The sequence below is a fragment of the Dendronephthya gigantea genome, unplaced genomic scaffold, assembly GCF_004324835.1.
Source record: "Dendronephthya gigantea isolate DGI-Jeju-01 unplaced genomic scaffold, DenGig_1.0 000142F, whole genome shotgun sequence".
Lineage (NCBI taxonomy): Eukaryota > Metazoa > Cnidaria > Anthozoa > Malacalcyonacea > Nephtheidae > Dendronephthya > Dendronephthya gigantea.
In genome coordinates this window covers 35,782-61,741 of record NW_021163152.1, presented here as the reverse complement: position 1 = coordinate 61,741, position 25,960 = coordinate 35,782, and the positions used below count along the sequence as shown (strand labels likewise).

Here is a 25,960-nt window from a genome sequence, read left to right as displayed (position 1 = left end):
GTTAATTCACACGGTACCAGATTCGTTTGTCACGATAGTTTCGTTTGCCGTTACAAAGCGACGATTATTACCAATTGCTTATTACTTTATTTGATTTGATAGCTATTTATTCAGGTCCCGGACTTTAAAAATCTCCAGTGTCTTTAACTTAAAAATTTAACCTTGTTCTTTATGGTCGCAATCCAGTATCGCTTGTGAACTGCTCCTATATTATACATAAACTAAAGATTCAAATTAACAGTGATAAACTTTCAGACCTTCAGTAGATTGCATACACGCAATAACATGCAAAATTGACGTTACGTTTTGCATGAATAGTTGTGAGTGTATATAGTTTAATAATCTGTTAACGCTGTCGGTTAAACTCTTAAATATTTGACCTCCTATATAGTATATAGCTTAGAAACTTTGGTAAGCGCTAGAGCAGGCATGGGCTCTATTTAGTCGCCATTCTCATTAACTGTCAATGTGTAATGCAATGGAATATTGCTACTTCGGTGCATTTAACAATGACCGATTTAAATGTAAAAAAATAGAAACTAAGGTTTCTCCGGATTATTTCGCGCAATAAAAATGACATGCTCATGCAGGACAATTATGAAAATAGGCCTGATTTATACTTGTCCTTAGAATCGGATACATTTTCTAATAATATCTTTTGACGAACAAAGCCTTTTAGATATCAATGACGACAAACAACTAGATCCCCGATTCACAAGAATTTTAGCTGTGAATCAGGCCTCAATGCAGGAGCCGTTAACATATAATTTGTAGCACTATAATTTAGCTTGAATTTTTAAGCTCTCCTAGAGAGAGAACCGCATAACGACCAACTGGTACATGTAAATAGGTTACCCTCTTGTACGACGCTGCGGTAGGAAATGATATAATTATAATAAAGATAACATCAAAACAATTTATAGCCGGCGCATTTGGGTGCCTCAAAGGAATGTATGCCTGCTGAAATGATCATGACATTTGTATATCTATAAGACAGTGCATGACAGTGCATGCATGCATAATTGCATATTACTGAGAAGCACAATTACTCTCGAAACTTCCAAGTACAGCGACGTCATAATTGCGACTAGAAAGTGTATCAAGCACGGATTTGTTCAAAGTTTTTATCCCCATTTTATTCCATAAGGTATAAAGGTAAGGCAACTTTCTTTATTCATTCGCTGATTCTGGTAATTCGCTGATTCACGACAGCTTCCTTTGCCCTTACGAAGCGACGATTATTACCAAGTGCTTATTAATTTATTTGATTTGTTAGCTATATTTATTAAGGTCCAGGTATTTGAAATCTCCACTGCCTTTTTTAACTTCAAAATTTAACCTGTTCTAGTCGCAATCTGGTACCGTATGTGAACGGGTCCTGTATTATACATAAACTAAAGATTCAAATTAACAGTGATAAACTTTCAGACTATTAGATTGTATACACACAACAATATGCAGAATTGACGTTACGTTTTGCACGAATAGTTGTGAATTATATAGTTTAATGATCTGTCAACGGTTGCTTACATGCAAAGGCTAAACTCATAAATATTAGACCCTATAGTATGACTTAGAAACGGGAAAATTTCGGGTTTTAAAACAGGTAAATATGGGCGGGCCATTTTTATTCAAATCGTAGTGACTTTAATTCGTTCTGCATGATAACTCTTTATGTATGCATGTAGTTATTGATATTGGTAGTGAGTGAATTTGAACTTTGCTGCATTGGTGATTTTCACAAAGTACAGTATACATTACAAACCTGTCATTTTGTAAATTTTAATTGATTTTTCCGAATATTATTTTATGAGACTAAACGCTGAAAACATCACAGCGATTAGTAATGAAAAAAGTCCTTTTACAGTACTAGCCAGAAGCGAGAAAGTGAAAATGCACCTCGAATTAAGCAGTTTAGCTGCGGCCATGACCTCGTCAAGTGATTGATAGTATTTTTTTGTAGGATAACGATTTCTTAGTGATTCGCATTCCCTAAATGGCAGAAGCATTATCCGGAGGTGGGAAGGCTCTACGAGCTTGTGCCTCAGTCCTCGGTGGAATGTTTTCCTTCGCTGTTTCCACTGACAATGTAGACGTTGCAAGAGCGCTAGGACAAGGTCTAGCACAAGGACTGGGAGTAGGTCTGGGTCTAGGACTAGGTCTAGGAGCTGTGTATGTTGGTTATAATTCATTAAAACCAAAAATCGATGGCGCAGTCACAAGAGGTGTTGGTGGCAAACGCGATGATCAGGACGTTCGTGACATTCGACCAGGAAGTTTGCATTTTGAGTTACATTGTTTCACAGACGAAAGGTTTCTGGAAGTCTTGGCGGATTACGAATCAGGAAGAATGAAGGAACGCTTGCAGGAAGAACTTTCGCTGGTTGGAATTAAAGTGGAAGGACTGAAGGTGAAGATTGAAAACATGGAGGAGGTGAATGAAATAAGGGAAGCGATTACGAAAAAGAGGTATATATATCACAGCAAAAAATCATTTTCTCATTTCAAGAAAAAAAACTCATTTTAGGAAAATTTTCTTAAAATGAGTTCAATTTTTTTGGGAGAATAATAAGAAAATTTTCTTACTTTTTTCTTACGAAATTTTTTCTTAAGAAAATGTTCTTAAAATAAGAAAAGTTGCATAAAAATGATTTCTCAGTTTAAGAAAATTTTCTTAAAATTGGCCCAAAATTTCTTAGAGAATGTTCATAATGAGAAAAACTTTCTTAAGAATTGTTTCTTAATATAAGAAATATTTTTAAGAAAGTATTTTTCTTAAGCCCTAATTCCACGGGCTAAATCTTTAAGCGAAATGCGAAATGTTTCGCCTGCTTCTTTTGAATTGTGAGCAACGAAGCAGAATTAATTTATTCAAGTGGTCGAAATTCAAAAGAAACAGGCGAAATATTTAGCATTTCGCCAAGAAAAAGCGCCCGTGGAATTAGGCCCTAACAATAAAAAAAGTTAATTCTCAAGAAACCCAAAAAAATCTGACATGGTATTTTGCTATATGTAAGAATAAAATGTAAATTTACTAAAATATTGATGAGTCATAAAATAGAATACACAGCAGACATTTGTGAACACATGGGAAGTATATGCCCTACATGATTATATAGAAATACAGAAAAATGATTATATATAATATTGGTGAATGTAACAACGGAAGCGATTCAAAAGAGGAATCAAAAGTCTTTAAACCTTTTCAGACAAGACATATTTCAAGATAAACACTCGAACTTTGATCAGTAAAATTATTCTTCGGATACAACTTGTCTTTCAATCAAGTTTTCATGCAACGTTCCCACTTGGGAATATCGATCGACTACTTCACGTAGAGGTTTAAAGTCTCCTAAAGACGACACGATGTTTTCACTTTTCATACTGTATTACAATCCTGATAAGCCTATAGTTTTATTTTCGGGTATTAGAAAGAAAAAAAAATAAAAACCAAACGCTATAATCGAAATATTTTTTATCTCATTTTATTTTTGTCAAACAGATGCATTGATGAAAACTCATTCAGAAAGGAAAATGTTGAAATATGTGCTACCGAAAGTGGTCCATGGGCGGAGGAGTATGCCGAGGTAATTCAATGTAGCGAAAGGAATTTCCGCGCGGGTTTTGCAAGGAGTCAGATATAATCGATTTGCTAAAAAAACGCGTGAAGTTTGGGCAATCAAAACATTTCTTCCACAGGCCTGAAAACACTGTGTTTTATGAGCATAACAATTGCATTTTCGACAAAACGAATTTCGACAATCAAAGAAAGTTTATGTTAGGGATAACAGCAGCGAACAAAAAAAGCAAATTTAAGTGTATTGAGACCTTGAGGAAGCCTTCAGTCAATGCTCATTTCCAGAAAGATCATCTCACCTGAGGGATCTTTTGCGAACTAAAGGTAATTCGATCTTTCAGCATTGAAGATATTTACAACTTTTTGATAAAAGACGCAAACCTGTTAAAAAGGCAGTCAGAGCATTTTTATGTATACTAACTCTCCTGACGAAGGCCATCAGGTCGAAACGTCGAGAAGTGTTTCACGCTGCTCCCTGGTTATATTAGAGCGTCTTATGATTCTAGAATTGATTTTAAACTGATCATGTCGAAGAGTTAAAAGTCAGTAAGGTCTCATGTTTCATGAATCAATTGTTATCACGCTTGTAAAATATTGCCTTGATGGCCTGAACTTTATCTGAGATATACTTTGAAAAGTATCCACGCAATCTGTCACAGGCATCGTATAATTATAGTGATTCCATACATTTTCTCCTGTTAAAATGTTATTCAATTCAATATATTTTAAGTGTCGGAAATATTCTGCTAAAACTGGAGAAGATACTGCAGCGACAGCCAATAGTTATTACAAATCTGGAATCTCGCGACACGAGATGAAAGATTACAAGTCAGCGTTGCGGTTACAACGAAAAGCGCTTGAAATCAGATTGAAGTTGTATGGAGAAGATCATCCCGACACGGCTGGAAGTTTTCGAGAAATTGGCAACACACAATATGAGATGAAAGATTACAAATCAGCATTAGAATCGCATCAACGGGCTTATCACATCAATTTAAACCTGCATGGAGAGAATCATCCCGAGACTGCTGAAAGCTGCGACACCATTGGAATTCTACAACATGAACTGAAGAATTACAAATTAGCTTTAGAGTGGAAGCAAAAAGCTCTGAATATTAGATTAAAACTATACGGAGAAGATCATTCACGCGTAGCTAAGAGTTATAATAACATCGGAATCACACAACATGCGCTGAAGGATTACAAGTCAGCACTTAGTTCACATCAAAATGCACTTCAAATCAGATTAAAGCTACATGGGGAAGATCATCCTGATACCGCTCAAAGTTATCACGGCATCGGAATCATACAACAAGAGTTGAAAGATTTCAAGTCAGCAATAGAGTCGGAACAGAAGGCACTTCAAATCAGAATGAAGCTGTATGGAAAAGAGCATTCCGACACTCTGGAGATGTATCGTGAAATCGGTGTCACGCAACGTTCAATGAGAAACTTCAAAGCAGCATTAGAGTCACATCAATATGTCGTGCAAACACAATTGAAACTGCATGGTGAATACCATAATGATACCGCTGTCGCCTATTGCAGCCTGGGAATCACGCAACAAGAGATGAAAGATTACAAGTCTGCATTAGACTCGCATGAGCATGCTTTAAAAATTAGATTAAATCTTTACGGAGAGGATCATCCTGACACCGCCGAGAGTTTTGGTGACATTGGAGCCACACATTGTGAGATGGGAGACAACGAATCTGCATTAGAGTCGCACAACAAAGCTCTTCAAATCAGATTGAAATTGTTTGGAGAAGATCATCCCGACACAGCTGATAGTTATTTCCAAATTGGGAATGTACAAAAGGAAATAAAATATTACAAGTCAGCATTAGGATCTAAGCAAAAAGCTGTACAAATCCTAGTAAAATTATTTGGAGAAGATCATCCTGAGGTAGCTGAATATCATCTTGATATTTCTCGTGTGCAAGATCTTTTGAACGATAAAAAGAGCCCTGAAGTGGAACAAAAAACGTTGCCAAAATGGGACGAATACTTGTAGAGAAGATAATCAGAACATTTAGCAAAAAGTAAAGTGGACTTTTTAGCCTCGTTTACACTACACATCGCCACAGCACAGCGATATTGGGTACCCGTAACAATTTCATCCGTGTTCAGCCTTTGTATTGGTATTCCGCTTTACTTATTGTAATTTATATAATGTAGTTGCACATATTTGATCAATTTTATGCAGAATTCCGAAATCGCAAGAAAAATCCCGAAAAAAGAGAGACTATGTACTTAGTAGCATTCAGTCTTGTTTGTCTGAGGATTGTTCAGACTGAGTGCTCGAAACTGGAGCGCAATGTCACAACTGGTTCGTAAAACATGCTGAGCCCACAGCCTTTGTTGCGTGATACCTGTGGAACTATAGTGTCCGTTCTTGGGCATGGTGCCCTTTTCCACTTTGAAACCTCATCATAGGGGAAATGGCACTCGTTCTTTTGCACTTTAATTCTAGTTTCGCGCATTAATATTTAATAAAATAATTACTATTAATTACTATTACGTACTAATACTAGCTAATTACTGTTTTGAAAACAACGTATAATTTATGCAATCCTCGATGAACCCTTCTCCCATACTTGAACTTTTTTCAAAGGAAACTCTTGACTATGGAAACTCTGCCATGAACAATTTTAAACAAACATTTTGTTCAGGTGAAAACGATAAATGATTTTGACAGCTAATCAAATCAGGTTAAAGAAGACCATATAGTATTCGGACATTGCTGGACTTTCTCAACTTTCTAGTTCTTTTGAATAGCTCTGAATAGACGAATGTATACATCGTTGGCAGCAACTGGTATCATTTATTTTTCACAAAAAATTGTTGCCAGAGCCAAACATTTCAGTCAAGCTGAGGGCATGCATGCATAATACGATAATTTCAATGAAAAATTTTCAGATAAAATTCCGATCAACGATGATATATGGAACATAAACAGAGTGTCTAAAAAAACTAAAAACTATTGAAATCATCCGCATAATAATGTACTGAGTTAGAGTTTGAATGCCTAAGCACTTTTTGGGAGCCACAAGTGTATTAATATTTGGCATAAGCCTTTTTATGCTGACAGTAAAATTTGTTTGTACCCATAAATGATTTTTTTAACATATTATTTTACACTTTACGAATATGGATAACAATATTTAAATTTACAATCACAAGCACCATTACCTTCAACATGTCCTTCTTCTCTGGCCATTCATTGTGTTTAGTATTTCATTTTTAAAATCTTATAAATTTAGCATTTAATAAGTTAATCTTCACGGGCAAAATTCGCGAACAAGTCATTCAAATGTTCATATAACAAAAGGTGATTTCAATATAGTTTGGAGTTTTTTTGGGATACGCTGTATTTCGTCCTTGCCAGTTTTTATCTCAGGCTAGGCAATAGTTATATCTAAGAAAACCTTGTTTACATCAACGATAAATTACTGCTCTACCGTAATATTTGTCTAAATGCAGCACTGTGGGCGCGGAGCGGGTGCGAGGTTACTAATTCCGGTCGGACATTAGGAACCCGGGTGAACATAGCTGAATTCAAAGTTGTCCAAATTCTACATGGACGTCGACGTTGACCGTTGTCAGCTATGCGCATGCGCGACTAACGACTGGTAATCAACAACGTTCGTTCTGATTGGCTAAGATTCAATGAGAATGTTACGTAGCAATTTAACTGCATGTCATTTCGTATAAACTTTTTTGTAATTAAAAGGCGTTTCATGAACTTTTCGCAAAATAAAACGAGAAGAAAAAAGATAAAGAATGACAAAAAAAGGGACGTGTTACCTTTTTATTACTCGTTTACTTTTTATTTTATTTGGGTGCCTCAAAGGAATGTATGCTTGCTGACATGACATTTGTATATTTATAAGACAATGAAAGTGCATGCATCATTGCATGTTATTGAGAAGCAACAATTATTCTCACAACTTCCAAGCACAGCGACGTCGTAATTGTGACTAGAAAGTGTATCAGGCACGGATTTGTTCAAAGTTTTTATCCCCATTTTATTCCATGAGGTATAAAGGTAAGGCAACTTTCTTTATTAATTTGCTGATTCTAGTAAATGCGTAAAAAGCGGTTTTAATCTCGCAACAATTACGCATATACTCCAATATTTCGGAATTGGTTGTAGATTTAGAGCAGTTATTTTCACGCTAGATTTTCTAACATACGACAAGATGCTAAAATTCCTTAGTCCTGTTAAATATAAAGACTGATTACTTCGCTATGGCAGCGTTAATTCACACGGTACCAGATTCGTTTGTCACGACAGCTTCGTTTGCCCTTAGGAAGCGACGATTATTACCAAGTGATTATTAATTTATTTGATTTCGCAGCTATATTTATTCAGATCTCTGAATTTAAAAATATCCACTGTCTTTTTTTAACTTCAAAATTTGACCTGTTCCGGTCGCATTCAAATTAACAATGATATACTTTCAGACTATTAGATTGTATACACACAACAATATGCAGAATTGACGTTACGTTTTGCACGAATAGTTGTGAATTATATAGTTTAATAATCTGTCAACGGTTGCTTACACGTAAAGGCTAAAGCCTAAATTCCTAAATATTAGACCCTATATAGTATGGATTAGAAACTTTGGTAGAATTTCGGGTTTTAAGACAGGTGAATGTATCATTCAAATCGTGTAGTGACTTTATAATTGGTCGTTCTGCATGATAACTCTTTAAGGATACATGTAAATTGTTGGGTAGTGAATGTATTTGAACTTTGGTGCATTGGTGATTAAGAGCGCACAGTTTCAAAATCCTTGCCCGGAAAAAAATATTTTTTCGAAAGATTTTCACAAAATACAGTATGCCATTGCCAAGAACTATTATATATCAATATTATCAACTTACATATATCATTATTACTCCGGCGTGAGCCACGGAGTTGAAAATTTGCCTAGGTTTGGTTTCGTTTGGTTTCGTTTGGTTTCGTTTCCAGCATGCGCCAAATCGGCCGCGCTGCATGATAGTATATATACATGCAAGTGAAAGCCGCCTTTACAATAGCATGTGCTTGTTTGGTGTCATAACTCATAAACACTTATTTCAATAACTCAAAGTCAATCCCACACTTTGATGAATTGCGGCTATGCAGTCTGAGTTCATTGATTGCTGCTGATTGAAGATCTAAGCTTGGTTGTGGGCTGTCATTTTTAAATAAACCACGATTTTCATGAGCTATTGTGAATAAATTATGATTCTCATGATCTGTCACTAAGCAACAAGATCGCGTGAGTAGATTTAGGCCAATGATGCATGAGGATTGTATATTAATATATTATACTTGCAAGTGCAAATTTATCGAGGAATTTTGTGCAACTTTCTCAATAATATTATAATAAAATGTATCGCAAAACTTTTGATATATTCAAAATTCGCCACCATGGTATATAGGCACTTTAAGACTATTTAGAAAAATTCTAACAAAAGCCTTGTGAAGTTTTAGCGAGAGGAAAAAAAATACTCCATAATTTAAAAATTTTCTTAAAAACCCGCAATTTGTCGGTGTTTCTCGTAGCACCTGCAAATTACGATATTTTGCTTTATCTCGTCCAACGAGTGAATAATAAAGCATTCTACTTTTATAGAATAGCGCTTTCTTCGTAATTCTCATAACTGATAACCCCTGAATGGAAAAAGCATTATCCGAAGGTGGGAAGGTTTTACGAGCTGGTGTAACACTCTTTGGTGGGATATTTTCGATCGGTGTTTCCACTGACAATGTGGAAGTAGCTAGAACACTAGGGCAAGGACTGGGAATAGGATTTGGAATAGGACTAGGTCTGGGAACTGTGTATGTTTGTTATAATTAATTAAAACCAATAATCGAGGGTGCAGTTAAAAAAGTTTTTGGTGACGAACGTGATGATCAGGACATTCGTGACATTCGACCAGGATGTTTGCATTTTGAGTTACATTGTTTCACAGACGAAAGGTTTCTGGAAGTCTTGGCGGATTACGAATCAGGAAGAATGAAGGAACGCTTGCAGGAAGAATTTTCGCTGGTTGGAATTAAAGTTGAAGGACTGAAGGTGAAGATTGAGAACATGGAAGAGGTGAATAAGAAAAGGGACGCCATAAAAACGAGGTATATAATCGACCAAAAAGCGAGTCAGAGTACGATTACGTGCGACATGCCAGTCGCGGGGTAAGCAGACCAATCATGTAGCTCATTCGTTGGTCTCATTTCGTGTCCCGCTTCGCCGAGCCAACTTGTCAAAAAACGATTACAGACGAGACAACTCGCTCGCATCCCAAGTAATCCAAATATTAATAATTATCTAGGTTGAACATTTAAGAAGCGGGTCACTCAGCAAAGCGGTCCAACTCGTTTAGCTGGGTCAACTCGCCCATGTAATTGACCAATTGCCATTCTAAGTCAGGAAACTTAAATGGCAGGTTTTAACAAAGAAGAGATGCAACAATTAAATCAAATAGGCAAAGCTTAGTTAAGGAAAAGAAGGAATTGGAGACAACTTTTTAGGTCATCGAGTCATCCTGCCATAAATGCGTTTTTTAAATTAAAAAACGAGTCTTTTTGCTTGTTTCAGTTTCGGTATTTTTGCCTATCATAACGTGTTGAATGACTTCATTATCTCAAGTTGTATTGAATCCTGCGCATGATCAACAACAAAAAATTGCTGCTGCAACTCTGTTTTTCGGTACGGTGCCAGGTTTCAAAATTACGGTCCTGCCCCCTTATAATTATTATGTCTGTTTAAACGGCAAAATTTAAAAATTGCCGTGCTATTTAATTTTTAGGCTCTAAAGTATCTTTTCAAAGCTTACATACACCGGGTATAAATAACTTTGAGAACACGAATATCATGTTCTTAATTAAGTGCTTCCGGAAGTCAAGTCCGTATGTAAGCAAACGGTTTGTGTTTCAACATCATACTCTTTATGTCTAAAACTATTTAGGTTCGTTACGTTACGAAACATTGGAAATTTTTTTAATTTTTAAAATGCGCTCACATGTTTTGAGCAGAACCGATGCGCGGAACAGGCTTGACATCCACTTTGGACAGCCTGGTTTATTATCAGCTACTATACGAGGTAGCTTGACCGAACAATAACGCACTAATTTTCTTAATAGAGAATTATATGCTGTTCGAAGTATAGTACTATAATATAGTCGATAGTGTAATTTTTAACTTCATCAATTCATAATATACGCAGGTCCCGGACAAAGAATATTTCTGTTAGCGACATCAACAGTCTTGTTATTAGTGATGTGGAGGATGGTAATAAAGATGAGGAGGTAGGAAAACTTAAGGCGGTTAAATTTTGCCATTCGTTTTTTACAACCAATGAATGTGTTAAAAAAAATTGAAGCTTTGTTCCTAAGGTATTACTTCCAATTAAGAATTTAAAGAGAAAATTCGTATGACACACTAAAACAGAAACGGAGCTAGTAAGCCTAATTGGGGGAGGGAGAAATTTTTACATGTTCAAATAGGCGTGAAAACAATCGCTATCAAAAGAAATAAGTGAGGCACAAGACGAATTTATGAATATTCCCCCCCCCCCAAAAAAAGGTATACAAATAACTCTCCTAAGGGCAATTACTTTCTTAGGCTAAATTACAAACAGAGACGGTTAAACGTGATTTACAACTGGCATCTAAAAAAAAAGCTCTGGAAATTAGTCTAAAGCAATACGGAGAAAATCATCCCGACACAGCTAACAGTTACAACAACATTGGATATGCACAAAATGAGATGAAAGATTTCAAGTCAGCATTAGTTTCACATCAAAAAGCTCTTCACATCAGATTGAAACTATATGGAGAAGATCATCCCGACACAGCTAACAATTACAACAACATTGGATACGCACAAAATGGGATGAAAAATTTCAAGTCAGCATTAGTTTCGTATCAAAAAGCTCTTCAAATCCGATTAAAACTATATGGAGAAGATCATCCCGACACAGCTAACAGTTACAACAACATTGGATGCACACACAAAATGAATTAAAAGATTTCAAGTCAGGATTAGTTTCACATCAAAAAGCTCTTCACATCAGATTGAAACTATATGGAGAAGATCATCCCGACACAGCTAACAGTTACAACGACACTGGAAACGCACAAAATGAGATGAAAGATTTCAAGTCAGGATTAGTATCGTATTAAAAAGCTCTTCACATCAGATTGAAACCATATGGAGAAGATCATCCCGAGACAGCTATCAGTTACAACAACATTGGATACGCACAAAATGGGATGAAAGATTTCAATTCAGGATTACTTTCACATCAAAAAGCTCTTCACATCAGATTGAAACTATATGGAGAAGATCATCCCGACACAGCTAACAGTTACAACAACATTGGATGCACACAAAATGAATTAAAAGATTTCAAGTCAGGATTAGTTTCGCATCAAAAAGCTCTTCACATCAGATTGAAACTATATGAAGAAGATCATCCCGACAAAGCTCACAGTTACGACAACATTGGATACGCACAAAATGGGATGAAAGATTTCAAATCAGGATTAGTTTCGTATCAAAAAGCTCTTCAAATCAGATTGAAACTATATGGAGAAGATCATCCCGACACAGCTAACAGTTACAACAACATTGGATACGCACAAAATGGGATGAAAGATTTCAAGTCAGGATTAGTTTCGTATCAAAAAGCACTTAAAATCAGACTGAAACTATATGAAGAAGATCATCTCGACACAGCTAACAGTTACAACAACATTGGATGCACACAAAATGAGATGAAAGATTTCAAGTCAGGATTAGTTTCGCATCAAAAAGCTCTTCACATCAGATTGAAACTATATGGAGAGGATCATCCCGACACAGCAGGTAGTTATTCCAACATCGGCTCCACACAACTTGGGATGAAAAATTACAAGTCAGCGTTAGAAGCGAAACAAAAAGCTCTCGAAGTCAGATTAGAAATATATGGAGAAAATCATTCCGACATCGTAGAGACGTATCGTTAGATTGGTGTCACACAACGTTCAATGAGGAACCTCTACGCAGCACTTGACCTGCATCAATATGTCGTACAAGCGCGACTGAAACTGCATGGTGAATACCACGATGATACTGCTTTTAGTTATGTTAGCCTGGGAATCACACAACGCGAGATGAAAGATTACAAGTCTGCTTTAGAGTCGCATAAACATGCTCTAAGAATCAGTTTGAATTTACATGGAGAAAATCATCCTGACGCTGCCGCTATTTACGGCGATGTTGGAGCCACACAATGTGAAATGGGAGACTACAAACCTGCATTAGAGTCGAACAACAAATCTCTTCAAATTAGATTGAAATTGTTTGGAGAACATCATCCCGACACAGCTGATAGTTATACCCAAATTGGGATCGCACAACAGGAAATGAAGGATTACAAGTCAGCATTAGAGTCCAAACAAAAAGCTCTACAAATCCTGGTAAAACTCTTCGGAGAAGATCATCCTGGGATGGCTGAATATTATCTCGATATTTCTCGTGTAAAAGATTTTTTGAATAATAAGACCAGCCTTGGACAGATACAAAGGAAACCACTAGTTTGGAGCGATTATTTGTAGAGAAGAGCATCTGAACATTTAAAGAAATTTCAACTAAATGTTTTGTTTGTTAGGCCATATTAGAGTATATATATATATATATATATATATATATATATATATATATATATATATATAAATATATATATATATATATATATTATATATATATATATATATATTATTCACCAATGTTAGTTTATAGAGTTGCGTATATTTGTTAGAATTTTATGATTTGTGTTTTATACGGCAGAAATGTCATGTATGAGCGCGAATCAAGCGTGGATGTCACCATAGACCAAAAGATACTGTCTTCTGGATTGTCTATGATGTCATTGAGAGTTGTGCATGTGTAGGCCCGTATTAATTAACTATAACTATTGATTAATAAGCGCATTAGATACAGTGTGAGATAAATTAGACGTGTGCAGATGACACGCACATAAAAGAGAAAAGAAGAGAGATCTGTAATACGAGTAGAAGTCAGATACTTGTTAAAGATATCACTTGTTGATTTAAATAATAATATAAGTAAAGTATTGGACTGAAATATTGATTATTGTGTCCAACTATACCATAAGAACCTGTGGTCGTGAGGCTAAAGGCGCTGTGACAGTATGCAACTCGCAATGAAATTCTACTCCAGAGGCATCTAAATTTGTTAAATACGAACATTTCTTACGATCTGCTAACGTTTTCTTGGCATTTCTCTTGGCATTTCAACGCTTTTTACAAATTAACATCCCCCAACATTAGATTTATATTGCAAGTTGCAAGGAAATTTGCATAGTGTAATTTGCATAGTGCCTTAACACGTAGTCTGGGGTTTCGGTTGGGTTGGGGTTTTCCCCCACGAGGGAGGATGGCAATATCAGCACAATTTACAAAGGATTCTGGTTTGTCGTTTACCTGTAGAGAAGAAACGAGATTAGTTTGGATGGATTTAGATATCATCCAGTCTTAATTTAAGTGGTTAAAAGCTCTCGTGTCAGTAGCATGCGCATGCGCATGCGCAAAGGAATATGTCCCAAACGGAAGCCGAAAGCGCAGTGATTACATACCCAATTATTACCAGTGCTCCACCACCACTGCATCACGCAGTGATCACATGTCACTCCCTTGAGCAGCTGCAGGGTGATAGTGTAGACGCCGTTTCCTCGGGGCAGTTTCCACTCCGCGTTTCCATCTGGCATTCTCAGCAAGATCTTGTTTAACTCATTTTGCGTGATTTGCTTTTGTGTCAATGGGGCGAGACGAAATGTGAAATAACCTAAATGATTGGTCGTGATTCTTATTTTAACCTCAATTTTTTGACCTTCCTGGTAGCTTCTCACAATCGGCGCATTTTTTGCGAACTCCTCGGGATAATAGAACTTAGGGTTCGCGATCCCATATTCGTCCCCACAAACGCCACATTTGCCCTTGTGTTTCCCCCATTGTACGTTTCTACCACCGCAGCTCAGTTGGTTGTCAGTGTATTCTTTTGGACCTCCGTAACCTTTGCGCCAACGACTCGCGCGATTGACTAGATCCATCATCATACCATAGCCACGAACTAACGCGAGAAAAACCGCGGCGAATATTGCTATGATGATGACAGATAAATACATTGTAGTTCCTAGAATGATCGGAAATTTCAATACATGATTCCAGCTATTTTATACATATACATAAAATAATAGTAATAAATGGTCATCACTTTTGACCATCATTTGATTTAGATAAAGCGAAGTGTTCTAGAACTATTTGATCAACTATACCGGGTGTCCCAAAAAAAAGTACCTATTTTTAATTCAACATAACTTGTAAGCAAACTGAAGAATTGCAATATAATAATCCATATTAAGTGGAGTAATGTCTAACTTAAAGTTTGATATATTACATATGAAGTTTGGACGAGTAGTGTCTGAGATATTCCCGTTTAAAGTCGCAGCAACGTTTTGAAACTTGTCAAAAATCAGGAAAAAATGGCCTATTAAACTTGTTTCAACAATACCGGTTCGTAACATGGTGTCTTGTAACTTATTTTTTAGTGTTTTTTTTTAAATCGTTTTTTACTTGTTCTTATTCATCTGCAAATTCATGTCCACCAGCAGCAACATACTTTCTTGGTCGTGTGAGCATGCCATCAAAAGACCTTTGAATCATGTGGGCGTCCAAATTGCGACGTGACCTAAGAATCGCCTCGCGAAGTTCTCCCAAATTTTGAGGTTGTTGGTCATTAGGTTGTTGGTGTGCTGCTTTAAATAGCCCCAGAGGAAGAAATCACACACCGTCAGGTCTGGGGAGCGTGGAGGCCACGGCCAATCGCCGCGTTTACTCATGAGCCGACCAGGAAATTGCCCCTGTAGATATCGGATTGTTGCGTTTAACAAGCCATTTTTTGCTCATTTTTGACACATTTCAAAACGTTACCGTGTCTTTAAACGCGACTAATATCTCGGAAACTACTCGCTCAAACGTCATATGCAATATATCAAACTTTAAGTTAGACATTACTCAACTACACATGGATTATTTGATTGTAATTCTTTAGTTCGTTTATAAGTTATGTTTAATTAAAAATAGGTACTTTTTTTGGGACACCCGGTAGTCACCCAAACGTGGGGTTTAAGGTGTAAAACAGGTAATTAATATTATGGCAAATGATTATAAAAAAGTCCGTTAAATAAAGCTGAAACTCTAGTATTTCTTTAAAAATTGCAGTACACACGAGAATATGTTTAGAATTTATGATAGTAATATAATGCAATTATAATAAGGATTGTTATAAGGCAGAAATGATTAACTTAGACATGATCTTTTTGACAATCGTATTATGATAAATAAAATTATCCTACCGTACCACCAATTTCAATAATTTTCTCACCTGATTTAATCCTTCCACGTTGTTGTGATAGCAAAGTGAGCACAGAGGATATACTCCCAATATAAAGACTTCTTGCTTGTCTTATAAAACGTAAAATGACTGAAGTTTTCCAACAGCATATATTTCGTCAGATTATGTCCACACATCTGAACTGCTGAATACACGATATCTAGCTGTAATTTAACAGCTACACAGCAGAAATTGTCATTCTTTATTTAAGAAAAAAAATGCTTGCTTTGAGCAAAATTTTTCGAAGTCTATTCATTTCTTTCGTCTCCTTACTGCCTCTGGGCGAAAATCTCCACTATGCGGTATCGGCTGTAGGGCTATTTGATTTTCAGAACCTGGTGTGTTGGAACATCGTATAGGACACGTCTAGCGGGCATTTTGCAGCGCAAAGTATACAAATTTTTTGCCCATACGACATATATTTTTTGTAATGTGACGCTAGTCGATTTCCTTTCGTGCCCAGAATGACGTCAGAACCCAAATTATAGTTCTTTTCTCCCGGCCAACTATTAAAAGAACCTATATTTTGGCATTCTTGATCCAAAATATCCTTAGAAGGATTTAACAGACCGGGGAATGATACATATCATTCGAATCGCCTGATACGAATTTTTTGGTGAAAAATGGTAACAATGTGATATGCACTTTCATGCGATATATTTTCTAATATCTGCTGACGATCAAAGCCTTTTAGATATCAATGACGACAGGCAACTAGACCCCGATGCTCCGGATTTTAGCTGTGAATCAAGCCTCAATGCAGGAGCCGTTAACATAATTTGTAGCACTATAATTTAGCTAGAATTTCTAAGCTCTCCTATAGAGAGAACCGTATAACGACAAACTTGTACATGTAAATAGTTTACCCTCTTCTACGATCCTACGGTATGAAATTATATATTTATAATAACGATAACATCAAAATAGCGCATTTGGGTGCCTCAAAGGAATGTATGCTTGCTGGCATGACATTTGTATATATCTTCCCATTACAATATTACTTGCGAGCTGTTGCGATTAGTGAGAGAATAAAACACCATTTTCTGTGTATAAGGTGTTGAAAATCTTGAACCAATATACTAAAAGTGCACATATTTCCCCACATAATTTTGTTTCATCTACAACACAATGAAAGTGCATGCATTATTGAAAATGCTAAGTATTACTAAGAATCACAATTATTCTTGCATCTTCCAAGTACAGCGACGTCGTAATTTTGACTAGAAAGTGTATCAGGCACGGATTTGTTCAAAGTTTTTCGCCTCATTTTATCCCTTAAAGGTAAGACAACTTTCTTTATTCCTTTGCTGATTCTGGTAAATGCGTAAAAAGCGGTTTTAAGCCGCAACAATTCCAAACAAGAAACTGCAATATGTCAGCAAGGGTTGTAGATGTAGAGCAGTTAGTTTCACGCTGGATTTTCTAACATACGACAAGATGCTAAAAGTCCTTAGTCCTGTTAAATATAAAGACTAATTCCTTCGCTATGGCTGCATGCGTTGATTCAAACGGTACCGGATTCGTATTATTAACAAGTGTTTACTAATTTGGTTGATTTAGTAGCTATATACTTACTCATGTCTCGGTCTTTAAAAATCTCCACTGCCTTTTTTAACTTCAAAATTTGACCTGTTCCGCGGTCGCAATCCGGTATACCGAGTGAACGGCTCCTGTATTACATAAATTAAGTTAAGATTCAAATTAACAGTGATATACTTTTAGACTATTAGATTGTATACATGCAACAATATGCAAAATGGACGTTACGTTTTGCACCAATAGTTGTGAATTATATTGTCAACGGTTGTTTACCACGCAAAGGCTAAAGCCTGAACGCTTATAATTATATTAGACCCTATATATAGTATGGCTTAGAAACTTTGATAGAATTTCGGGTCTTAAAACAGGTAATATGGGCCATTTCATTGAAATCGTAGCGACTTCATACTATGATTTGGTCGTTCTGCATGATAACTCTTTAAAGATGCATGTAAATTGTTGGGTGGTGAGTGAATTTGAACTTTGCTGCATTGGTGATTAAGAGTGCACAATTTAAAAATCTTTGCGCGGAAATAAATATTTTTTCGAGAGCTTTTCACGAAATGCAGTATACCATTGCGAAGAACTACTATATAGGCATATATGTATCTTACATATATCATTATTACATGTTACTTATAGGCTCTGTCTACACAATTTCGGAAGAAATTAAATCCAAATTCATCCAGTCAATCTATATATTTGTTACAAAATGTAGTATACCTTGTTGTGGTAAAAATGTGCGGAATTGGTTACATATATTATAGGTCAAATTTCACAACTGCATTCGACCACATATCGTCAAATATCTTTTGGTGAAATATCCGTACAATTGGCGATCGAATCAAAATCAGATCCTCGTAGCGATAGTTTAGACCTTCATGGGAGCTGGGGTAATTTGAAACCTTTTTAGGTCGGGATATATTAAAGCTACAATCTCGCCAAGCCAATATAAATTATATATAATTATGTATACATTGCAAAGTTCAAAATTTCCAAATGAAAATTACAATTGTTTATATATTGATTCATCATCATCCTAAGCTCGATCCGGAGAGAATATATCTTTTTTGTCGCTTCAAAATCACGTGAAGGAGATAATAAGAGCATTCAAGACAATTGAACCTAAACTATAACTGCACGGTCGCATGAGTAGATTTAGGCCAATGATGCACGAGGATTGTATATTAATATATTATACATATATTACTTGCAATGCAAAGTTATCGAGGAATTTTTTGCAATTTTTTCAATATTATAATAAAATGTATTGCAAAACATCAAAACTTTTGATATATTCAACATTCGCAACCATGGTATAGGCACTTTAAGATTATTTAGAAAAATTCCAACAAACGTCTTGTGAAGTAGCCAGACGAAAAAAAAATAGCTACTAGATAATTTAAAAAGTTTTTTTACAAATTCGCGATTGGTTCGCGTTCTCGTAGCACCTACAAATTACGATATTTTGGTTTATCTCGTCTAACCGAGGAATTAATAAAGCATTATATTTTTATAGAATAGCGACTTCTTAGTGATTTACATAACCCCTGAATGGACAAAGCATTATCCGAAGGTGGAAAGGTTCTACGAGCAGGTGAAACACTCTTTGGCGGGATATTTTCGATCGGTGTTTCCACTGACAATGTGGAAGTAGCTAAAACACTAGGTCAAGGACTGGGAATAGGACTTGGAATAGGACTAGGTCTGGGTGCTGTGTATGTTGGTTATAATTCATTAAAACCAATAATCGAGGGTGCAGTTAAAAAAGGTGTTGGTGGCGAACGCGATGATCAGGACGTTCGTGACATTCGACCAGGAAGTTTGCATTTTGAGTTACATTGTTTCACTGACGAAAGGTTTCTGGAAGTCTTGGAGGATTACGAATCAGGAAGAATGAAGGAACACTTGCAGGATGAACTTTCGCTGGTTGGAATTAAAGTGGAAGGACTGAAGGTGAAGATTAAAAACATGGAGGAGGTGAATGAGACAAGGGACGCCATAAAAACGAGGTATATAATCAACAAAAAAGCGAGTTGACTAATTTTGCCGGTGCGAGTTAGAAAGTAAGATTGCGTGCAACATGCCAGTCGCGGGGTAAGCAGACCAATCATGCACCTCATTCGTTAGTCTCATTTCGTGTCCCGCTTCAACTAGCCAACTTGTCAAAAAGTGATTACAGTTGTGGGCAATTTCTGTCTCGTCTAAGCAAGTTGACTCGGAAAGCTAGAACCGAGACAACTCGCTCGCTTCCCAAGTAATCCAAATATTAATAATCATTTGGGTTAAACATTTAAGAAGCGGGTCACTCAGCAAAGCGGTCCAACTCGTTCAGCTGAGTCAACTCAAATGTTTAGATACACCCGGTATAAATAACTTTGAGAAAACCACCTTCATGATGTTAAGTGCTTCCGGAAGTCAAGTCCGTATTTACACAAACGGTTTGTTTACATTTTGAACATCAAACTCTTTATATCTAAAACTATTTAGGTTCGTTACGTTACGAAACATTGGAAATTTTGTTAATTTTTAAAATAAAGTGCGCTAACATGTTGTGAGCAGAACCGATGCGCAGAACGGGTTTAATTGACATCCACTTTAAATGGACAGCCTGGTTTATTATCATCTACTATTGACCCAACAATAAAGTGCTAATTTTCTTAATAGAGGTTTATACTGTTCGAAGTATAGTACTACATTTTAGTCGATAGTGTAATTTTTAACTTTATCTATTCATAATATACGCAGGTCCCGGACCAAGAATATTTCTGTTAGCAACATCAAAAGTCTTGTTATTAGTGATGTAGAGGATGGTAATAAAGATAAGGAGGTAGGAAAACTTAAGGAGGTTAAATTTTGCGATTGTTTTTTTTAAAACTGATGAGTCTGTTAGAAGAATCTTTTGTATTTTTGGTCCTAAGGTATTAACTCCATCTAGGAATTTCAAGAGAAAATTCGTATGACACACTAAAACAGAAACGGAGCTAGCTAGTGAGCTTAATTGGGGGGAGGAGAAATTTTTACATCTTAATGTTGAAATAGGCGTAAAAACAATCCCTATCAAAACAAATAAATGAGGCACAAGACGAATTTATGAATATTTCCCCCCCCCCAAAAAAAAATATACAAATAACTCATCTAATGGCAATTACTTTCTTAGGCTAAATTACAAACAGAAATGGTTAAACGTGATTCACAACTCGCATCTAAACAAAAAGCCCTTGAAATTAGTCTAAAGCAATACGGAGAAGATCATCCCGACACAGCTAACAGTTACCACAACATTGGATACGCACAAAATGAGATGAAAGATTTCAAGTCAGCATTAGTTTTACATCAAAAAGCTCTTCACATCAGATTGAAACTATATGAAGAAGATCATCCCGACACAGCTAACAGTTACAGCAACATTGGATACGCACAAAATGGAATAAAAGATTTCAAGTCAGCATTAGTTTCACATCAAAAAGCTCTTCACATCAGATTGAAACTATATGGAGAAGATCATCCCGACACAGCCAACAGTTACAGCAACATTGGATACGCACAAAATGAGATGAAAGATTTCAAGTCAGGATTAGTTTCGTATCAAAACGCTCTTCACATCAGATTGAAACTATATGGAGAAGATCATCCCGACACAGCTAACAGTTACAGCAACATTGGATACGCACAAAATGAGATGAAAGATTTCAAGTCAGGATTAGTTTCGTATCAAAAAGCACTTAAAATCAGACTGAAACTATATGGAGAAGATCATCCCGACACAGCTATCGGTTACAACAACATTGGATACATACAACATAAGATAAAAGATTTCAAGTCAGCATTAGTTTCATATCAAAAAGCTTTAGATATCAGTTTAAAACTATTTGGAGAAGATCATCCCGACATAGCAAGTAGTTACTCCAACATCGGCTTTGCACATTATGGGATGAAAAATTACAAGTCAGCGTTAGAATCGAAACAAAAAGCTCTCGAAGTCAGATTAAAAATATATGGAGAAAATCATCCAGACACCGTAGAGACTTATCGTGACATTGGTGTCAAAAACGTTCAATGAGGAACCTCCACGCAGCACATGACCTGCATCAATATGTCGTGCAAGCACAACTGAAACTGCATGGTGAATACCACGACGATACTGCTTTTAGTTATGTCAGCCTGGGAATCACACAACGCGAGATGAAAGATTACAAGTCTGCTTTAGAATCGCATGAACATGCTCTAAGAATCAGTTTGAATTTGCATGGAGAAAATCATCCTGACACTGCCGGTATTTACAGCAACATTGGAGCCACACAATGTGAAATGGGAAACTACAAACTCGCATTAGAGTCGCACAACAAATCTCTTCAAATCAGATTGAAATTGTTTGGAGAACATCATCCCGACACAGCTGATAGTTATACCCAAATTGGGATCGCACAACAGGAAATGCAGGATTACAATTCAGCATTAGAGTCCAAACAAAAAGCTCTACAAATCCTAGTAAAACTCTTCGGAGAAGATCATCCTGAGATGGCTGAATATTCTCTCGATATTTCTCGGGTAAAAGGTCTTTTGAATAATAAGGCGAACCCTGGACAGATACAAAGGAAACCGCCAGTTTGGAGCGATTATTTGTAGAGAAGAGCATCTGAACATTTAAAAAAATTTCAACTACATTTTTTGTTTGTTAGGCCATATTAGAGTGTACATTCAGAGCATATCTAATATCGAATCTAAATTCCAGTTTTTATTCGCCATTGTTAGTTTATAGGGTTGCGCATATCCATTAGAGATTTATGTTTGTTTCTTATGCGGCAGAAATGTAATGTATGAGCGCGAATCAAGCATGGATGTAATCATAGACCAAAATATAATGTCTTCTGGATTGTCTATGACGTCATTGTGTAAGCCCGTATTAATTAACTGTAAGTATAGAGTAATATAAGCGCATTAGGTAAAGTGTGAGGTAAATTAGACGTGTGCAGATGACACGCCCATAAAAGAGACAAGAAGAGAGATCTGTAATACGAGTAGAAGTCAGATACTTGTTAAAGATATCACTTGTTGATTTAAATAATAATATAAGTAAAGTATTGGACTGAAATATTGAATAAACAAACTAGTTTTAGCAAATATAGTGTTCAGTTGAAATACCAAGTAACTAAATTTATAACAAAAACTTTTTAGGTTCAAATACATAGGGTAGAACATATCATATTATCGCACAAAAGTAGTACTTTTTGTTTTTCGTTATTAAGAATTTTTTCCGTTAATTTTATTAAGAATACCGTTTTTCCCCTTTTAGCTAGTCTGAGTGGGATTCCAAAAACCTTTCGAATCCGATAATTCAATGTAGCGTATAGTGTAAAATAAATCAGGGTATAGGCATGCAGCTGCTGATGGGGGCTTGGAGCACAAAATATCACAACACCCAAGTTGAATACGACTATGTTAACTTCTATTTTTTATCAATTAAGATCTTCCCAAAGATAAGACGCGAACTACGGTCATATAAATCTTAATATGCATGCCCTTTAATAGATAAATAAGTTCAAAAATCGCATATGCCTCCAATATTTGCCTGAAATTTGTATCATGTTTGTAGCATATATGCAGGATTTAAGTGAGATGATTCGTGGTAGAAAATAACAAAGAGATCTCACTCTAATTTTGGTCTACATGAACAGTGATTTTACTCGTCTAGAAAGATCTAAAGTCATAACCAACAAAATCTTGTTTACTTCGGCAACAATGTAAAAAAGACTCCTTCAGTTTGCCAAAATATTGGTCATTTGCGACGTTGTTTATAGTGAGTAAAATATTACAAAAAGATGAGAGTCGGGCATTTAATTTAAAGGACATCCTTGCCTCACTTGTCAAAAACGTTGCACTTCCAAATACCCTTTCCCACGATGTTGAATATGCCGCCATTTTTTCGGTACTTTTTTTTCAAAATCGTGAGCGCAAGACCTTGAAATGGCGACTGTCTTCAATTTAAGACTGAATTTATTCTTCAAATGGTCTGTTGATTCTAAAAAATATTGCTTTTTATGTTCCATAGCTACCCCCAAAACATCATCGTGAGAAAAGCTAAGTGTGTTCATTCAAACTTGAACACTTTTGGCAGTTTTGTGGCACAATAAATTTAAACACTGATTCTCTCCGTAGCAAAATGTAATTTGTTAAAAGTTCTTTTCGCTTAGTGTACAAAACTGTCGATAAAATAAAATGTGCCAGTATTTCTAAGTGGCCGATTAAACCCATTTTCGGCATATAACCGCGAAGTTCTACCAGTTGATTATCCCAGAAGGGGGGAAGCGCAGCGGAAAAATAATTACTGAAACATAACCGCTCTTACTGGTAAAAAATGGCGTCGCTGATCTCAAACTTAGACCTGGACAGTGCGCTATTCAACACGTGTGCCTATATTGAAACCTCAAACACGGGTTACTTCCAGCAATAACCTAAGCAAGAAAGGTTTCCAGTGGCTCTCAATCTATGTCAGCATAATTCGTGTGCGCAAAGTACAAAATATTAATTTTGCTCGTTTAATACACATTTAATAATTTTAATAACTGGCATCTGATGACGTTAGATCTACATTCTAGTCACATATACAAAGACTTGCTGGACAATTACCAAGAGCACAATTTAACCGACACCAGTTGTCCATGGATGGTCGCGGGTTGTTAGGTAAGGCATGGCAATTCTTTCCTGCCGGATTGGTAGGGCGTGGAGGCCGAGGTCGCATTGTGGAGGGTGGTCTTCTGGTGGGTTTTAGGCGCTTAGTTGGCCTGGGGTTTCGGGTGGGTTGGGGTTTTCCCTCATGAGGGAGAATGGCAATATCAGCACAATTTACAAAGGATTCTGGTTTGTCGTTTACCTGTAGAGAAGAAATGAGATTAGTTTGGATGGATTTAAGCCCTGGTCAAACGAGAATGATAGTTGATGAGAGTTGATAAGAGTTGCAACTCTCGCTTGCGTTTGACCGCGAACTCTCATACACTCTCGTACACTCTCATCAATTCTCATCAACTTTGAACTGGTTCAAATTTTGATGAGAGTTGATGAGAGTTTGGGCGCGTTTGATCCGTCATGAGAGTTGATGAGAGTTGCAAAACCGCCAGCGGTTTGCATTTTTTTTACATAACAAAAAAATAGCAAAACGAAGTGGAGTAATGACGAAATTAATGCGCGCGGTAGTCAACTCTCGTTCTCAAATCTCATCAACTCTCATTCTCGTTTGACCAGGGCTTTAGATATCATCCAGTTATAATTTAAGTGGTTAAAAGCTCTCGTGTCAGTAGCATGCGCATGTGCAAAGGAATATGTTCAGACGCAGGCGAAAAGCGCAGTGATTACATACCCAATTATTGCCAGTGCTCCACCACCACTGCATCACGCAGTGATCACATGTCACTCCATTCGGCAGCTGCAGGGTGATAGTGTAGACCCCGTTTCCTCGGGGCAATTTCCACTCCGCGTTTCCATCGGGCATTCTCAGCAAGATCTTGTTTAACTCGTTTTGCGTGATGGGCTGTTGTGTCAATGGGGCGAGACGAAACGTGAAATAACCCAAATGATTTGTCGTGATTCTTATTTTAACCTCAATTTTTTGACCTTCCTGGTAGCTTCTCACAATCGGCGCATTTTTTGCGAACTCCCCGGGATAATGGAACTTGGGGTTAGCGATCCCATATTCGTCCCCACAAACGCCACATTTGCCCTTGTGTTTCCCCCATTGTACGTTTCTACCACCGCAGCTCAGTTGGTTGTCAGTGTATTCTTTTGGACCTCCGTAACCTTTGCGCCAACGACTCGCGCGATTCACTGGGTCCATCATCATACCATGGCCACGAACTGACGCAGGAAAAACCGGTGCGAATATTGCTATGATGATGACGGACAAATACATTGTAGTTCCTAGAAAGATCGGAAATTTCAATACATGATTCCAGCTATATTATACATAAACATCAATTCTAATCAAGACAAGAGCTATAAAACCCAATACCACAGCTATCTTGCATGGGTAAAACTGCGAAGATTATAGTTACAAAATAATGGAATATAATATAATAAAATAATTTTAATAAATGGTCATCACTTTTGACCATCATTTGACTTAGATAAAGCGAAGTGTTCTAAAACTATTTGATAAACTATAGCTACCCGAACGTGGCGTTTAAGGTGTAAAACAGATAATTAATATTATGGCAAATGATTATACAAAAGTCCGTTAAATAAAGCTGAAATTCCAGTATTTCTTTAAAAATTTCAATACACGCGGTAATATGTTTAGACTTAATGATAGTATACTATTATATTATCATACAATGCAATTATAACAAGGATTATTATATAAAGCAGCAATGATTAACTTAGACATGATAGGAATTTC

General features: G+C 36.5%; 3 protein-coding genes across 3 annotated transcripts; 2 read left to right on the top strand and 1 right to left on the bottom strand.

Moving 5' to 3' along the window:
• The first annotated feature begins 1,996 nt into the window (after positions 1–1,996).
• On the top strand, positions 1,997–5,591 carry LOC114536649 (nephrocystin-3-like). The gene is made up of 3 exons (XM_028558001.1): positions 1,997–2,469; positions 3,503–3,587; positions 4,308–5,591. Exons 1-3 carry the CDS (start codon positions 1,997–1,999, stop codon positions 5,589–5,591), a joined length of 1,842 nt encoding a protein of 613 aa, XP_028413802.1.
• Positions 5,592–19,122: 13,531 nt separating this feature from the next.
• LOC114536648 (kinesin light chain 1-like) lies at positions 19,123–22,308 on the top strand. Its single transcript, XM_028558000.1, has 4 exons — positions 19,123–19,580; positions 20,317–20,398; positions 20,729–21,602; positions 21,647–22,308. The coding sequence occupies exons 1-4, from the start codon at positions 19,123–19,125 to the stop codon at positions 22,195–22,197; spliced, it is 1,965 nt and encodes a 654-aa protein (XP_028413801.1). The 3' UTR covers positions 22,198–22,308.
• A 1,855-nt stretch (positions 22,309–24,163) lies between these two features.
• LOC114536647 lies at positions 24,164–25,474 on the bottom strand. The gene is made up of 2 exons (XM_028557999.1): positions 24,926–25,474; positions 24,164–24,442 (listed from the first exon to the last, which is right to left on the bottom strand). Exons 1-2 carry the CDS (start codon positions 25,472–25,474, stop codon positions 24,164–24,166), a joined length of 828 nt encoding a protein of 275 aa, XP_028413800.1.
• Positions 25,475–25,960: the final 486 nt, after the last annotated feature.